The 19,422-nt window shown below is 42.0% G+C and overlaps 1 protein-coding gene across 3 annotated transcripts in view; it reads right to left on the reverse strand.

Annotated features, from left to right (window-relative positions):
* CCDC148 (coiled-coil domain containing 148) overlaps positions 1–19,422 on the reverse strand; it is a 147,846-nt gene that overhangs the window by 14,803 nt on the left and 113,621 nt on the right. For all 3 annotated transcript variants that reach the window (XM_038751570.1, XM_038751572.1, XM_038751573.1), the window contains one exon: positions 10,368–10,486. In XM_038751570.1, coding sequence (XP_038607498.1) covers positions 10,368–10,486 — 119 coding nt within the window. The remainder of the gene's footprint in view (positions 1–10,367; positions 10,487–19,422) is intronic.

The raw sequence follows: 19,422 nt of genomic DNA on the forward strand, positions 1-19,422 counted from the left end.
AAAAGTGACATTTGCAATATTATGCAGTTTCTAAAAAAAACCAAACATATATGTAGTATTAAATCTGTTCCTGTGCTTGATCTATCACCAAAGCAGCTTCTTTTATTACATGCAAGCCACACTGGCATGGGGACCCTAGAGCTATAGGAAGCTGATATAGCCTTCAGAAGGACTAATGTACTGCAGATGCTCTGAGAATAAAAGAAAGGCTCTTCTTTGGAAAACGTTTTAGAGATTTCAAAGGATGAAGAATGTGTACAAAATCATCCCTGGGCTCACCTCAGTCCACAACCACTAATGACATAGCAATCCTCCAGGCTAGAAGTAGCTTGCAAAAATATAGTGCAACTGGGAATAATAATCATGGCATTTGTTAAACTATGTGTCAGGCACCGTACACAATGTATTCACTGGGGTGGATACAAGCTAATCAGGGCTCACAGTCTCAATCCCCATTTTCCAGATGAAGTAACAGGCACAGAGAACGATGATGATGATGGTATTTGTTAAGAGCTTACTATGTGCCAAGCACTGTTCTAAGCGCTGGGGTAGATACAAGGTCATCAGGTTGTCCCATGTGGGGCTCACAGTATTAATCCCCATTTTACACATGAGGTAACAGGCACAGAGTAGTTACGCGACTTGCCCAAAGTCACACAGCTGACTAGTGGTGGAGCCAGGATTAGAACCCATGACCACCGACTCCCAAGCCCTTGTTCTTTCCACTAAGCCATGCTGCTTCTCATAAGTATTTGTTAAGTGCTTACGATGTACCAAGCGCTATTCTAAGCACTGGGGAGATACAAGGTAATCAGGTTGTCCCACGTGGGGCTCACAGTCTCAATCCCCATTTTACAGATGAGGGAACTGAGGCACAGAGAAGTGAAGTGACTTGCCCATAGTCACAAGGCTGACAAATAGCAGAGCCAGGATTAGAATCCATGACCTCTGTCTCCCAAGTCTGTGATCTTTCCACTGAGCCATGCCGCCTCTCTAAGCAGTGAAGTGAAATTGACTTGTCCAGGGTCATGCAGCAGACAAGTGGCGGATCCGGGATTAGGAATTGGGAAGAATGTAGAGCCAAAAGTGATGAGTTCTACTACTACTGATTTTTTATGGTATTTGTTAAGGAATTCCTTTGTGCCAGATACTGTACTTCGTTTTGGGGCAGATACAAGCTAGTTAGGTTGAACACATATCCCCCATGTGGGACATGGGGGCTCACAGCTTTAACACCCATTTTAGAGATGAGGTGACTGAGGCCCAGAGAAGTTGGAGTGATGTGCTTGTACGTATTTATTACTCTATTTATTTATTTATTTTACTTGTACATATCTATTCTATTTATTTTATTTTAATATGTTTTGTTTTGTTCTCTGTCTCCCCCTTCTAGACTGTGAGCCCGCTGTTGGGTAGGGACCGCCTCTATATGTTGCCAACTTGTACTTCCAAAGTGCTTAGTACAGTGCTCTGCACATAGTAAGTGCTCAATAAATACAATTGATTGATTGATTGATTGATTGGCTTGCCCAAGATCACACAACAGACATGTGGTGGAGCTGGGCCCACTGTTGGGTAGGGACTGTCTCTATATGTTGCCAACTTGTACTTCCCAAGCGCTTAGTACAGTGCTCTGCACACAGTAAGCGCTCAATAAATATGATTGATGATTAGAACCAAGTCCTCTGACTCCCAGGCCTGAGGTTTTTCCACTAGGCCACCCTACTTCTCTACTATTACAAGGGTCTTTTGGTGGGTTTTTTTTTAGAATGCAACACCGCAATATAAAGTTCCAAGTACAAAGTGGTTAGGGAGAAGGAATATAAATATTCAAAATATACCTACAAGTATAGGATCAAAAAAATCTATCACCATGCAAAATAATGTAACAGCCCATACAATTTTACCTTTCACCTTTCCAAGGCATGGTACAATAACACTTTCTGTAGTGGCCACATGCATTAGTTGTCTGAAGAAGTAAAGTGCTTGCAAGTACAATTTTTTAATTTTACTTAAATTCCTACTTGCCTACAGCATGGATTTTTGTTATCACTGTTCTAATATCACCCAAATCCAGGGGTTAGGGGCCCGTGATGAATATTATGAAAGCATGTTGAATGGTCACCATATAGACTTGTGTTCTCAAGTTACTTGATTTTTGAAAATGTGTTCTATATTGGATTTTTAATTTTTCTAAAAATTCAAATCTTTGTGATTGATCCCAGGCATACTGGAAGTCCCTTACTGTTAAAAAAAAAGTCATTAAAATTCTGTGATTAATTGGTGTCAAACCCTTTAGCATATTCTCCCTCTCAATCAATTTCCCCTCAGAGTTATTTTACTGATGAATTATGTTCCTAAATAAAAGGCTGAAAAGTTCTGTATTTAATATTTTAATTTCCCCGCCAACAGGCAGGGAAGGCTTAGAATAGAATCTTTGTACCAAAATAAGTTTTCACCTGCCATTCCCTCCTTTCATACCGATTTCCACAAAACTAGATAACAAATGTCTCTGTTAAATGCAATCAAGTCAGAATGGCAGCCTATTAAAGAAATGGGGCAAGCACTGAAATTAAAAATAACAGATGCCAATTTGCTATTTTATAAGTATTTTGTACCTTGTTCATTGCTTCAACTCATTCATTCAATCGTATTTTTTTTCCAATCGTATTTATTGAGTGCTTACTGTGTGCAGAGCACTATACTTAAGTCCTTCCATCCATATCTCCAAACACTATAACTTTTCCTGTGGACCCCATTCTAGACTCTTGGGTATATTCCTCTGGAACTATGATAATTAATCTTATTGTCACAACAGATTGCAAGTTCTTTGAGGGCAGAGAAAGTGTGTCTTGCTTCTCCTGAGTTCTCCCAAAACACTTGATACAGTGTCTCACACTATACGGGCACTAAATAAAAGGCATTTTTTATTGGTCTGGCCCTAATGGCAGTATTATGAAGGTGAGATCATTTTTAGGCCACTGTGATTTTTTTTGGCAAGTTCCCAGGAGTAAACAACAAAAATGATTAGAGGATTGATAAACTTACTGGGACTCTAGAAAATTAAGAGAAAATAAAAATTTTGAAAATACCGTAGCCCCAAGTGTAAATCTAAACTTACAGATTTAACGCAGGCTCTGGGGAAGGTCCTTGAGGATGGTTTGACCAAGGTAATAGCAGTGACGATGTCTCTGAGCTTGGTAGGAACACACCACCAAACCAAAAGAATTCTAAAATTCCATACTCTTACTCTTCACTCAAATGCAAGTCATTTAAACAGTTTAAACAGTAAAATCATCTGTATTGCACTAGTGAGTCAATAAATCAGCCAGTGTTGTTAAATTGAGTGCCTACCCTGCATGGAACCTTCTACTAAGCACTTGGGATATCACACCAGAAGCAAAGGCATATGGTCCCTGTTCTCTAGGAGCTTGCAATCAAATGGGGAAGAAAGGCAAATAAATTATTTACAAATGGTGGGAGCAGGAGGAAGAACAAGGTTACTACAGACAGTAGTACAAATACGTCAAGATGAGGTAATTAAATAAATAATTGAATATGCCATCAATCAATGAGTGGTGCAAGTGAAAATACATAAGTACTGAGTATGGATATAAATAGAAAAGTACTAAGGGAAGCTGTTGGGTTGAGAATTAATTGGAGGAGAATTATTGACAGAGGCTGGATTTTAAAAAGGTTTTGAAGGTGGAGGGGCCATTTATAACATCAGTCCAGTCTACTTTGTAAATACTTGTCCCTGCTTGATATGGGTATATGTTTGGGAATATGTTTTTACCTCTTCTATCTTGATGGCCTGCTTGGGCTTTAGGTAAAGGAAAGAGTGATCTTGTCTCCTCCAGTATACCTTCCTGGATTAATTCACGGCACCCTAATCTCATCAACCTAACCTTTAGATCTTTTATTCCTATCCTCAGCACCTATGTATATAACTATATATATTAATACTATATGTTATTTGTACTTTCAATGATTTATTCAGCTATTTCATCCAGATATGTTTATACACTTTTAGCCATATCCTTGTTCTTCCTTCTCCCACTACTCATAGTAACTTCTGTATGTTTTATCTCCCTCATTAGCTTTAAAGACCCCCAAGGGCAGGGAGCTTACCCAAGTCCAAAGTACAGTGCTTAGTACTCAGTAGTCACTCAATAAATACCACTGGTTGATTGATTAAGGTCACCTAAACCAGGGCAAGGCTTTGGAGAAAAGCAAGAACTGATCAAAAGCCTGAGATTTTCCCTGTCAACTAGACTGACCCAAAGAGGTCAGCTCCCCAGGGGGTTGGTTTGAGGCAAAGCTGGAGGTGTGTTCCTTCTCCAGGTGTGTGGGATCTACACAGCCCACCCACTGAGAGTGCTTGCTAGGCACTAAACATGTGCTTGCTCCACGTGGAATTGTGGTAAACACAGAGATCACAACAGAAAAAAAAATCCATTGAGGAAAAGTAGGCTTGGCTGATGTAAAACAGTAGAAGGATTGTGAGACTTTGGAATGAATTACAGAAGGAGATGTTGAAGCTTCTTCTCTAGAGGATAGAAAGGTAATTCTCCTCCTGGGCTGAAAGCCGGCATATGGACTACCTCTTTGATATCCTTTCCCACCTACGATTCCGTGATTTAGGGCCTTGGGCACACAGACAGGTTCTATTTTGAAGAGCTGCACTAACATGCATTTTTAAAAATAGACAATCTCGCCAAGGATCTAAAATTGTCTACTGGCTCACAAATTTTTGGTCTATATCACTCAGTACATCCTGAAATGGGGACCTAGTTGGCAGAAATTTAATGAACGGCAACAGAGCCATTTATATACACATTAGAATCCACACTGAATATCTACCCCAGTAAAGTGCATGGAATAGAAGAAATCTGTATCAAATGTTTATGAAGTATCTGGTGAAGTCCTTTGCTAACATCTCATTAAAGTTTTTGAGATTTGAGTTTATGAAGCCATTTTAAGTGACATTTATAGCTGACGTTAAAACATGCAAACTTTTTGCACAATGCTAAAAGGAGACATGCAAGTTTGAGAGAAGCAGAAAACATCTGGTTTTACTACTCAGTGGAATGCAATAGCCGTAAACTCCCCTGCAGCTGGCAAAGCACCCCAACACCCACCAGATTAGAAAAACCAATTTAACGTTAAAGCAGCTGGCTCCAGGTTTGCCTTTCCCTCCGGTTCAGCCTACTTCCCTCATCCTTCAGAAGCGGAGTCTCTCACAACATAGGCAAAACAGAGACATTGGCTTTATCTGATTTTTTCAAAGGAATTTTCCAGATCCACGGGGAACTAACTTCGAGTACCCACCTATCGACAAGAGTTATTGCCCCATGCCGACCAGACTAATGTTTTTTGAGCCTCATACCACTAGTTTTGACCAAGAGACTGTCCTGGAAATCTTGATGTCAACATGTCCATTAGACTGACAGATAACATTGCAAAGTTTTTCCAACCCCCAGCCTTACTTCCCGATCTTGTTGCCACTCAAATAAATTTGGCCTGGAGTGAAGGGGGTATCAGCAGGTCTCTAGCCTAAGCAGCAGCTACTGACTGAGCAGAATCAGGAAGCCTGGTCTAGGGCAGATTCTTAAAGAAAAAAAGCCCTGTCTGCCTGTCCTCGTGTTAATACTTTCCCAATCTTCCACTCTGAATTACAACAAAGAGGCAGTAGTAGCCAATCCCCTTATCATTAGCTGGATAACAGGCAGACTTTGTCAGGACCATTAAGGAACATGCTGATTCTGCAAATTCTTTTCAAACAGAAGCTTGGTTTACCCCGTGCAGATTTGTTCGCCTTATTGTTCAGGAAAGCAGAGATAAATTACTGCTAAGGTTACCTTGGCCCTTATGAGCTCTGCCCTAAGGGGTTAACTATGGACTGAAAAGGTTTCCAAAAATACACCTGGCCCTTCTGCAGATATGACCACCCTGTTACTACACTGAAACCTGCTCAGAAGGTCACCTGCTTAAGAAGCTGACTTCTCACAGCCCCAATTCTAGGAATCCTGAAATGCATTTTGACCTTGCATTCCAAAGCCAGCTATTAATGTGTCTGGGGCAGTGTATGATGCCTGATGTGGCAAATAAACCTCTTTAAGGCAAGCAGCAGTTCGGAATGAATTCAAGATACTCTGTGGGAAAGAAAATCCTTAAGAAAATCCAGCTCCTGAGGCTTTGGGGATTCAAGGTCTTTGGGGAAACACAAGATCTTAGGGCTAACGGGCTTTCTGAAGTTCCTTTGATGAGGCTGGATTCCAGTTCTCTGGAGCCACCTTAAGAAAAAGATAGAAGATAGCAGTTGTGTTTTGCGAATGTAAGGGAGAAACGCTGATGGAAAGCAGGGCACTGTTTCTGGAACGGGAGGAGGGAGGCCACCCGATTTCTTATCAGATCCTCTCCCCTCCTTTACTGAGAAAGAGCAGCAAGACTGGAAGGAAGGAACACTTATAGAAAAACAGAGCTGGTCTCTGAAAAGAGAGAAATGTTAATTCCATTTGACCATTCATTCATTGTCATATTTATTGAGCGCTTACTGTGTGCAGAGCACTGTACTAAACGCTTGGGAAGTACAAGTTGGCAACATATAGAGACGGTCCCTACCCAACAGCAGACTCACGGTTAAGAGGTGCTGGAAAGTGGGTTCATCAATAGAGTTCCAAATGACCTCTGGGCTGAGTGACTGGAGGAAGTGTAAAAATATTGCTGTAGAATAAAAAGAGTTAATTCCATCTTCAGAAATGATTTATGCTTCTGCAGACTGATTATAAATAATATCAGCTGTGTGGAAATCAGGGGTGAGAAGGAAGCTCAGGCTTCCCTACAACCTCACAGCTTTTTTAGCCACCAAGGTGCTCAATCGATCAATCAATCATTTGTATTTATTGAGCATTTGCTATGCACAGAGCACTGCACTAAGCACTTGGGAGGGTAGAATACAGAGCTTGTAGATACATTCCCTACCTGCAAGGAGCTTATAGTCTAGAGGGGGAGACAGACGTTAAAATAAATTACAGATATGTATGTAAGTGCAGTGGAACTGAGGGTGGGGTGAATAAATGGCAGTGCAGAAGGGAGTGGGAAAAGGAAATGAGGGCTTAGTTGGGGGAGGCCCCTTGGAGGAGATTTGGGTAAAGTGATCATCTGTCGGATATGAAATGGGAGGGAGTTCCAGGCCAGAAACAGGACTTGGGCAAGGTACAATGAGTAGATTGGCATTAGAGGAGTGAAGTGTGAGGGCTTATTTGCAGTAGGAAATCAGAGAGCTAAGATGGGAGGCGGCGGCAAGGAGATTGAGTACTTTATAGCCAATGGTAAGGAATTTCTGTTTGATGTGGTCGTAGAAGGGCAACCACTAGAGGTTCTTGTTGAGTGAGGAAACATGGACTGAGCTTTTTTGTAGAAAAATGATCTGGGCAGAAGTATAGACAGGAGAGACATGAGTCAGGGAGGTCAGCAAGGAGGCTGACACTAATCAGGGCAACTCAGTGGCAATGGCCAATCAATCTGTCACTACCTCCTAGCCAAGCACAAGACCCCAAGGCTATAGAAAGACTCCATTCATGCAATGGGAAGAATGGGCTCCCTATTTCCCAGGCAGACACTCCTTAAGTTAAAAACCACCAAGAAATTGTCTCTCTGAGCTGGGATCCAATTCTGGCCCAATAGCTTTGGGAAAAGTAGCCACAGCATATTTCAGCCTTTTCCTCTCCCTTCCCCACAAGGAGAGAAGCTACTCTGAGGAAACTGAGGTGCTACTCTGATACTCAGGAGAAAGCGAGCAGGACCAGGCTTCAAATGAAGAGGAATTCTGAATGGGGTTCACAGTAAGGGTATTCTAAAGGGAGAAACAGTACAATCGAGGTAGCAGTTTTAATGGAGAATGGTCAAACAGAAAGTTTGTGTTCATTAATATTTTATGGACAGGCATTTCAGTGGTGTGAAAATTTGGGAGTTACACCATGCAATATGGCCTGGTATTTGGGCCAACCCTTTATTTAGTTCACATAAATTTTATGACACCTATTTTATTACTCCTAAATGCAAATGGAAGTTTTTACTCCAATTTGGAGGACTCATCCTGACTTGTCTTGTGGATTTTAAAAATGTTTTAATCATGAGCTTCCAGGAAGCAGCTGGCTTGATTTTGCTCTGTCAGTATCTTGGGCATTTTGATTGGGCTCCCTCGCACTGAAGCACCACAAGCCGGAAGGGCGAGGATTTAGTTGGCTGCAGGGGAACGATCTTGAAGCCTCATTTCTACATTATCATCTGGCTTCTGGCTCTCTGCTAGGGCTTGGAATCCAGAGAATGGGAACTGAAGTCCAGATTCAATATTAAGAACATAGTTCAGGAAATCTCTTTTTATAACTCGATTTGGTTTATGCTTGTTAACATTTATTTTTGAGAAACTTCATGTGGAATCCGGATTTTCTAGAAACATGCTTGCTTGACTTGAAAAGTAAAGAAGGGTACCGACAGATAGAGATTTCAAAAGCCCCAGGAACAAAAGGTGAAAATGAACGGGGGCCCAAATTCTGAAACTGTTTCTAGGCCATTCGCCTGGGCAGGATGGATGGCTTTCACAGTGAAAGAAGTGAGGCAGACAGAGATAGATGAGTTGCCTTGAACTCAGTACAGAAAGGGGCCTGGAGTAACCTTTCCTCTGTCACTAATGTCCTTGGAGCAGTCTCCTCCCTGACTAGGGCAGCCCAGCTTCCATGGCCCGAGCCTGCCACAGAAGCAGAGGCGCAGATCCAACAGACCACAATCACACAGGCCAGCAGCGACCCTGGAGCCCTGGTGCCTTATCTAATAATAATAATAATAATTGGCATTTGTTAAGCGCTTACTATGTGCAATGCACTGTTCTAAGCACTGGGGAGGATACAGGGTGATCAGGTTGTCCCATGTGGGGCTCACAGTCTTAATCCCCATTTTACAGATGAGGTAACTGAGGCCCAGAGAAGTTAAGTGACTTGCCCAAGATCACACAGCAGACATGTGGTGGAATCGGGATTCGAACCCATGACCTCTGACTCCAAAGCCCGTGCTCTTTCCACTGAGCCACGCTGCTTCTCTGCTGCTTCTTATCTCCACAGAAACCACCATTTTAGAGTCTTCAGGAGCTGTCCCACAGACGAATTGGCTCAGGGTCACAGGTCAAGGTCATGCCCCAGCTTCTACAACTGCCTTCTTCCACCCTCCAGGTAGCAGGGGGTAAGTGCCAGGTGAAAAAGGGAGTGTGAAGCCAATGACCTTAGCCTGGGGCAGGAAGTGTGAGATCTATGCATCTTCTACTCAATTTCAGTAATGCAAAATGACATTCTTATCAAGCAACTACATCCCCAAGGGATTCTGGAAGTAATATAAAGTTAAGCTCATAGTCCTTAGTACAGCATCTGCCCACAGTGACACTCAATAAAGACCAGAAATTAAGTTGAGATGTTTTTCAGTAACTCTTAAGTCTTCTAAACTGGGAAATGGAAAATAATTTTATATACATATCGATCAGTGGTATTTATTTAGTGCTTACTAAGATTAAGGATTAACCCCCGTGGGACAACCTGATCACCTTGTAACCTCCCCCACACTGAGAACAGTGCTTTGCACATAGTAAGAGCTTAATAAATTCCATCATTATTACTATGTGCAGAGGACTGTAATAAGAGCTTGGGGGAGTACAATATTATCAGTGGTATTGACCGAGCACATACTGCATACAGAACACTGTACTAAGCACTTGGGAGAGTTCAAGAGTTGATAGACATGTTCCCTGCCCACAAGAAGCTTACGGTACAGTGGGAGGAAGACATTAAGATAAATAATGTATAATATCTAAGTTTCAGATATGTACATAAATCCTGTGGGCGGAGGGTGGGGCAAATATATGTTTTCTAGGAATATACATGTCCTACGATGTGGAGAGTGAATTCTTGTGAAACTTCATGTCAAGAAAATCTCTGGAAATGGTACTCAGTCTATCACGCACATGCATGGTACAGGCAGTTTCTTCTGTAACGCTTGGCACACTGAGGCCAAGAGCCCTGTACTGTTGGAAGATAGTTCCCTAAATCCCTAATCAGATTTCAGCCAAAATGCATATTGGAAACATGAATTATAGCAGAAACAAGTGTTCATAAAAAATTTTTTGTTGGAACATTTTTTTAAAAGAGAGAGTCCCACTGCACTTGTTCCTTAGAATAAAGCTCTCATGTGTGACTATCTTTTATAGGAACTGAAAAAAATTTTCATTTGGCAAAAAAACCCTGGATGACCCAACACATCAAAATAGAGAAGATTCATGACCAATTCAACATTAACCTTTTCTAAATCTTTCCTCTTACCTTTCATGGTCTCTAACTGCCTGCTCAGCCATCAGTTTCCTTAGTTGCTCCAAACGCTGCAGTGCTTTCTTTTCCATCTCTCGCCACTTCTCTTCTTTTTTAGCCCAGTACTTCCTTATCTAGTGTGGGAATGTCATATAATATTGAAATGAACAATAACAGATGTGGAAAGACACAACAGGGCAGAACTCATATGGCTTCAGCTACTACCTCTATGCAAATAACTCCCAAATGAGCCCCATGTGGGACAGGGACTATTTCTGAACTCATTAACTTGTATCTGCCCCAGCACACTGGACATGTAGCAGGTGCTTAATATATAATAAACAATAATAATCAACCTCATCAGTCTTGACTTCTCATCTAATTTGCAATCCTGTACCCCCTTTCCCGCAGGATATTGCCACTTGGATGGCCTGTTCCACATCTAGTTCAATATATCCCAAACTGAATTACTTATCTTTCTCAATAGCCCCATTTCTCCTGTAACTTTCCTATCTCTGTCGAAAATGCCCCCATCCTCCCTGTCCCAGAAAATTATCTTGGTGTTATCTCTGATACCCCACGATCTTTCCTCATTTGGTCAACTGCTAAATCCTACCAGTTTTACTACATCACATCTTCCAGATCTGTCCTTCCCTTTTCACCCAAGCAGCTATCACATCTCCTCCAAGAGTCCTTCCCCAATTCAGCCCTTTTTTTCCGGGCCCCCTCTCCCTTCTGTATCTTCTATGCACTTGGATCTGTGACATTTGGGCATTTGATATTCACCCCACCCTCAAACCACAGCATTTACATACATATTTATATATTACAAATGATTTACTTACATTAATGTCTGTCTCCCTTTCTAGTCTGTAACTTCATTGTAGGCAGGGACTGTGCCTACCAACTCTATTGTATTGTACTCTCTCAAGTGCTTAGTACAGTTCTCTGCCTATAGTAAGTGCTTAAAAAATACCATTGTTTGACTGATACCACCTTGGTGCAAGCTCTGATCACACTGCTATAGCTTCCCTGCTCTTTTCCCTGTCTCCAGCCTCTCTCACTCCAATACACATACCACATATTACTGAGTAAATCAGCTTCTTAATGGTGCTCAGCACAAACCTTTCTACTCCTCAAAACCCTCCAGTGACTTCCTGGATCCCTCTACCTTAAGCAGAGATGCCTCACAATCGGCTCTCCAACTGATCCCACCTTGTCAATCTTCCCTCACTAATCCCCGACTTGCTCTCTCTTTTCCTCCCAAGTCAAACTCTGAATTATACCATGCTCTCGACTCTGTTTTGTTCCCTTGTTCATGACATTCCCTCCAAATCTGACACACCATGGGCTTCTCACCTGCATGATTCAGCACCCTAAGTCATACAAACCCATCAGCAGCACTTAACTATAAGATTATTCAATTGCACATTCAATTATTTAATCAATTGTATTTATTGAGTGCTTACTGTGTGCCGAAGACTGTATTAAGAGCTTAGAGAGTACAATAAAACCGAGTTGGAAGTCACATTCCCTGCCCACAGTGAGCTTACAGTTTAGAGGATGAGTTTTGATTGCTCTAGTTCTAAATATTTTATGTCTGTCTTCCTGATTAAAATATAAGCTCCTTATGGGTAAGGAATAAGTCATTTTTTTGTTTGGAAATTCCAAAGTATCTAGTACAGGGCACTGCACCAAGCAGATGTTCAATAAATGCCATTTCTAGCATCTGTAAAACAGAAAGAGAACATTATCCTGTGGTTCATATGGTAAGAACCGAATTTAAGTAGCACTATCTTTTTGTGTATCATGTCATTTGCTAAATTCGAACAGCCACAGAAAAATAAATGAAAATGTGAAGGCACAGAAATCAATTTTGAGAACTTCTGAGACTACAAAGATAACTCTTGCTGAGACCTTGAGTTTTGTTCTACACACAACTATTACTGACTTTCAGGGAACCATATTAATAGTATGCTATTGTCTTTAAAGCATACGACCTACCTAGGACTCAAGTATATTTTTATCCTGTATGGCAGTTCAGTATACAACAAATATAGCATTAAACACCATTATTGCTGTACGTTAAAAGACTGCTTTTATTTATGCTAATGGATAACAGGATGTTGAAAGCTTTGTGCTTTGGGAGAAGTGGCAGGAGGTGGGTAGAAGGAAGTAGTGAATAGAAAATTAGAAAGGAGGTGAGGTATGTATTGGTCAGGCAGTTATGTGGTTTCACTAAGGAGAAGCAAGTTAAAAGAAGAACTAAGTTAATTTATTCTGTAAGCGTTTGGCCTTTTTTCTTATACTATGAATGTCTGAGGCTGATGCCGGGATAAGATAATAAACTATTTGAAAAAGATTCAGATGAAAAATAAAAATAACTGATGTTGTTCTCTAAGATGAAGCAGAATTGACAAAAAGACTGGGGAGATGTAGTCCTAATTAAACCACTAATATTTTTCTCATAATAGAAAAAGGTAGCTATCAAATTTGAATTCAGAGACCATGAAAAGAGAAGGAAATACTTGTGTGCTTCTGAGCATTTCCATTTCAGCTTGTGTAATGAATCACTGTGACCCATTTAGGTTCCAAATTCTCTTCTGAGCTTTTCCATGTGTGATTGTCTAAATTGCTAGAAAGTGAGCAATGAGTGCTTCTGTTGACACGTTGTTGCCATATGCAGATTATGCCTATGGCGTATTCCCCCAGCAATCTGCCTTCTTGCCATGGTTGCCAATTGCTGAAAATGATTTTTACAAACAATATGATTGAAAATTCCTGCTTCTCAGCCTTTTTTTACCATACAGAGCAAAAATGGAGGAGAGAAGGTGTTGGGGTGGTGGTTGTGGCTGTTGATGTGGGAGTGGTCACTGGGACTCAAGACAAACTCAGTAAAAAATCATCCTCAGCAACGGCAACTCTGACCCAATCTCATCCACCCCATTCCTTCGGGTCTTGCTCGTCTCATCCCTTGGCCCAGGGTTTGGAGGCTCCCCGTGTCTGGCTGCAGCAGATGTTAGATAGGAGGGAGATTTGGAGATGGTTTGGCAACCATAGGAGTCATAGTTCAGGACAATGGAAAAATTAGGTTGAATCTCCAGGAACAATACTGAAATCTCAAAGACAAATATGTCATTTGGTTAAAACAGAAGGATCTTGCCCATTAGTTACTCTCCTGAAATGTAAGCCCAGTAAAACTTTGCCTGAAGAGAACTCAAATAATATGATTTCAGCAAAATATAGAATCTAAGTCCCTCTTTACCTCAATCAGTTGTATTTATTGGGCCCTTACTGTGTCCAGAGCACTATACTAAGTGCTTGGGAGAGTATGTTATAACAGAGTTGATACAAACGGACCCTGCTCTCTTCTCTTTCTCTCCCTAACCTGCCCGTGTCCTAAGGAATACTCCCAGGTGCTGGTCGGCTTACTCCATGACCTTTCCATTTCACCCGTCCATCTCCAAAGAGCTATCACCCAGATCATTGCTCTTTTTATTTAATTAATTTATTTTTACGTGGTTTTTGTTAAGCACTAACTATGGGACAGGCATTGTACTAAACACTGGGGGAAGATACAAGATCATCAGGTTGGACACAGTCATTGTCCCACGTGGGGCTCACAGCCTTAATCCCCATTTTACAGATGATGTAATTGAGGTACAGAGAAGTTAAGTGACTTTCCCAAGGTCACACAGCAGACAACCGCAGACCATGATGGGGGGAAAAGAAGGAGAATGCAGCCTTCCTGTACTGCCCACGGAGGATGATGGGGGAAAAAAAAAGAAGGCTGCGGGGCCGGGAGGCCCGGTGATCTGCACCCCAGGGGGAGGGAAGCTCAATCTGATACCCTGGAAAGTGCCAGGGGAAGAAGAAGGGGAACCCCGGGCTATCGAGGCCCTTTCGGGGTGGCCCCAGGCCTTGGAAGCCAGTTCAGCCTTGCCCCTGGAGACTTCAAGGAGAAATCAATCCTTCAGTCAGTGGTCTTTAAAATAATAATAGTCAGTGATGACGCATCCTTTCCAAGCTATTTCCTCAGGCGACCAGCAAGGGGGAGCGGAAAGGAACCAGGCTACCCATGGTCCAGTCAATCACCCCATCCTATTTATTGATCATTTTCTGTGTGCTCAGCACTGCGCTGAGCGCTTGCGAGAGGACGGTACAAGAGCCTCGCTGTCAAGGTGCATAACCCGTAGGCTTACAGGCATTCAGTAGCCTTCCCAGGCTGATCCCCCCTTTTTCCTCTGCTCCTCCTCCCCTCCCCATAGGTTGCCTATTTGTACTTCCCAAGCATTTCGTACAGTGCTCTGCACACAGTAAGCGCTCAATAAATACGATTGAATGAATGAATGAAAGTGGCAGGCCGGGGATTAGAACCCAGTCCTTCTAACTCCCAGGGCCGAGATCTATCCACTAGACCACGCTACTTCTCATGGATATCATATCCTATAGACTTTTATCACTATTCGACTGTTAACCTTCTGCACCAGTTTCCTCACTGGCCTGCCTGCCTGCCCTCAGCCTCGCCCTGCTTCAGCACAAACTCCTTGCTCCTGCACAGATCATCTGTTTTAAGTATAACTCGGCACCCAACTCAACGCTCCACAAATACTGACTGGCCTCACATCTACCACATCAAGCACAAACTCCTTACAATTATCTCCAAGACTCCCTACCAGGTAACCATCTGGAAAGCAGCATGGCATAGTGTATAGAGGTCGGGGCTGGGAGTCAGAAGGTCATGAGTTCTAATCCTGCCTTGGATACTTGTCCATTTGTCTGCCATGTGTGACCTTGGGCAAGTCACTTCACTTCTCTGTGCCTCAGTTACCTCACCTAATCACAAATGGGGATTGAGGCTGTGAGCCTCACAGGGGACAGGGACTAAGTTCAACCCAATTTGCTTGTCGCCATCCCAGCTCTTAGTACAGTTCCTGGCACATGGTAAGCACTTACATACCATCATCATTATTATTAACTACAAATGATCTGTCCCAGGAACAATGGTAATAACTGATAGGATTCAAATGCATGGCTTTGAATTCCAGTCTAGGTAGCCAGGGAAAACATATTCCTTTTTATTTTTCTCAATGATCATAATGATGACGTTTGTTAAGCACTTACTTTGTCCAAAACACTAGAATAAAGACTGGGGAAAATTCAAGGACTTTAACTTGGATACAATCTCTAGTCCAGAGGGAGCTCCTAATCTCAAAATGGAGGTATCTGATGACAGGTACATATGGTGTATTCAGTAAAAACAATAATTCAACAAAAACAAGAAAAAGGAGCCATTCTTTACTTTGCAGAAAAACAACTCATGTCCCCATAATCTTATCCATAACTTCCTTTGTCTCAGACTCCTATTCACTTTATTTCCCAGTCATTATTTCATAGTCTATTTTATGCACTTACTTTACTGTAATATTGGCACAGCTGTACTAACAAGTGGTCTGCAGAAACTTCTTTGTCCAAATATATTCATAAACTATAATATGTACCATACTGAATTTTCTCTAGGAATTTAAGAAAATTTTATATTATCTCACTTTCATAATCTTCCAACCAATTTGTTTCCCATTAAAAAGCCTATTAGCATGTATCGTGTTGTATGATACTAAAGTACTTCAAAGTTGAATTTTTAAAAAAAGCTTGGACTATAGCTACACAAGCGTTAAATTATATTTTTTACATTGCGACTTTAGGCCCAAAACTCCTGTAATATAGCAAGAAGTAGGAATTGCTTTTCACACATGGAAGAGCAGAAGGTGATGGTTAAGGCACTATAATTGGTGAACATTTTGGACTTCGATTTCAGTCTGTCCATATCATGTTTAACCTTAGAACAGGAAAAGACTTCAATTTGCAGTCTAACAGTTCATTAATCTCTAGGGTATTAATGACTTCTTTGGGCTTGGAGATGTAACACTTAGAATCATAAACTGGATATAGTGTTTGAATTCAGTTATAGCATATTATAGCTTTGATATTAAAGTTAAAACATAAGATCAGTCATTTTCTGGGTTCTGATTGAACTCAAGGAATCCTACAATTCCTGAAACTCTAACACCATGGAGAACCAAATGAAGTAATACCATACATTGAAGAGATACCAAACCAGACTTGCCCAAAGACAACAAACCATCATTATTTAAATAATGGTAATTTAAGGGAGTCTAAAAAGTTATACAAATAGCACACCTATTCCACATCTTTCTAGCAGAATCCAAATGCACAGCCTATGACTATTCCTAAAGTCTTATTACAGTTCTAGCATGAAGTCCCACACACTTCACAAAGGAGTAACAAAAATAAAAAGGAAATCAGAGGGCAAGATAGGGGAGACAGAGAGGTGACCACAGACTGAACCCTTCACTAATCTAACGCCAACCTACTCTACCTCAAACACAAATATCTCACCACCCATGCCTTGCCTACATCCTCCATTTGTCCTGCAAAATCCTCCCTTTCATATCTGACAGAACTATACTCTCCCAAGCTTCAGAGCCATCCTAACACCTTCAAGAGGCCTTTCTTGACTAAGCCTTCATTTCCTCCACTCCCTCTCCCTTCTAGAATCATCTGCGCATTTGGATTTGTACCCTTCAAACACTTGATATCCACCCTACCCTCAGCTCCACAGTACTTAAGTACACATCTTTATGCCCTGCCATTTCCCCTCTCTGAAATTTAATGTGTCTCCCTCTCTAGACTGTAAGCTTCTAATGGGCAGGGATCGTGTCTACCAATTCTATTTTTTTTAATAGTATTTGTTCAGTATTTTCTATGTGCCAGGCACTGTACTAAGCAATGGGGTAGAGATAGGTTAATCAGGTTGGACATAGTCCATGTCCCACATGGGGCTCACAGTCTAAATCCCCATTTTACGGATGAGGTAACTGAGGCACAGAGAAGTTAAGTGATTTGCCCAAGGTCACACAGCAGGCAAATGGTGAAACCAGGATTAGAACCCTTGGTCTTGTGACTCCAAAGCCCACGCTCTTTCCTCCAGGCCACGCTGCTTCACCTTTTACCATACTTTCCTCAATCACTTAGTACAGTGCTCTGCACACCGAAGTGCTCAATAAATATCACTGATTGATTTGATTAACCATGGGTGGAGACCACAGTAGGACACAGGAGAAGATAATGGGGCACACAGAGATAGAGACAGACATACCCAAATTCTCAATCAGACACACACGTACTAAAATCCACACCTTTGGACACTTATAAATGAATACTTTCAGTTGGAGGAAGAAGAGGAGAAGGAGTAGTCATTGTTGCCATGTACTGCACTTGGTGCTTGGGAAGTACAGAATATAGAAGCGACACATTCCATGACCACAAAGAGTTTATATTCTATCAGGGAAGAGACAAACATTTCAAGGAGTGTGTAAATGAAGTTAAGTGCTACAGTTGACTGAAGGTATGATTTGCCTAAGGGTTTTGGCCAATCAATCAGGGAAAGCTTGATGGAGGAGATGGGATTTTAGGAAGGCTTTAAAATGTCGGGAGAGCTATAGAGCACAGGCCTGGAAGTCCTTCTGGTCATGGGTTCTAATCCTAGCTCTGCCACTTGTCTACTGTGGGAACTTGGTCAAGTCCCTTCACTTCTCTGTGCTTCAGTTACCTCATCTGTAAAATGGGGATGGAGACTGTGAGCCCCATGTGGGACAGGGACTGTATTTAACCCGATTTGCTTGTATACACCCCAGCGCTTACTACAGTGCCTGGCCCTTAAATACCACACACACACACACACACACACACACACACACACACACACACACACACACACACACACAGAGACAAAAAAAAAAGGAGTTCCAAGTAGGGGGAAATGCAAGAGTGCAGGGGCGCAAGTGAGAAAGTTGGAAAAGAAGAAAGTTGGCTTGGGAGGGACAAAGAAAGCAAGACAGGGACTAGCATGTGAAGAGATGTTGCCAACTTGTACCTCCCAAGCGCTTAGTACAGTGCTCTGCACACAGTAAGCGCTCAATAAATACGATTGATTGATTGAGAGTAGGTAGGTAAGGTGGGCCAGATGGTGGTGATCCTCGAAGCCGATTGTGAGGAGTTTTTATTTGAAGTGCAGAGACACAGAAAGTCAGTGGAGAGTTTTGAGAGAGGAGAGGTGTGGGCTCAGTGATGCTTCAGGAAGATGATCTGTGCAGCAGTGTTTATAAGAAATTAGAGGAGGGAGAAGGTGGAGTCCGGGAGACAGTCCGGGAGGTTAATGGAATAGACTGGGCATGGCCAGATCAGCGTTTGTAGCGGGGTGGTAGCAGTTTGGGTGGAAAGGAAGGGAGACTTTCGGAGTCAAAGCTGAGGCTAAATCTGGGGCAGAGGCTGAAGCAACAGCATGCATCTTCTAAGAGACCTACCATAACCCAGAGGCAAATGGAGGAAAGAGCATGCAAACACCTCACGTAACCTCTCGACACACACTCAGCAGTGCTTTAACCCAAGCAACCTATCAGACACTCTAGGAGCCATTTCCCAGCCTAAGAACTCAGAGGCAGTGAGCCAAATGGTGACAGTTCACATCTACCTATCATGTATATACAGAATATACAGTGTATTTACAGCAGTTACCTTCAAGCTACATGCCTCTGCTGGAACCACTGAAGAAGAAGCAACTGGGTCACTGAAGAATGAGGACTAACTATAAATCATTTCCTAAGCCCAATTCTCTTCCATAGTCACTTTCCCTGGGTGTTTAGGGCAGCACATAATGGCTGCCTGGTTCACCGGGAGACAATTCTGGCTTGATACACAGAATAGCTAGCTGGGTTCACAGGTTGGCAGCCGGATTTATGCTTCCTATCATCTATCACAGATTAGAAATTTAACAATTCTTTTTACTTACATAAAGCCTTTCATCCAAGTATCTCAGTATACAAATACACAGTACATATTGCTTGCTCAGCCTATTAATTCTTAAATGCCTGGAGCCAAAACTTTGGCAGAGAAGACATGGAGGTCGCAGTCTCAAATATTTCAAATAGAATACTATCACTATTCAGAACATGCACCCGCCCTGCCTTGCTTTCACAAAATCTGGTTA

This window comes from Tachyglossus aculeatus, chromosome 9, assembly GCF_015852505.1.
Source record: "Tachyglossus aculeatus isolate mTacAcu1 chromosome 9, mTacAcu1.pri, whole genome shotgun sequence".
Classification (NCBI taxonomy): domain Eukaryota; kingdom Metazoa; phylum Chordata; class Mammalia; order Monotremata; family Tachyglossidae; genus Tachyglossus; species Tachyglossus aculeatus.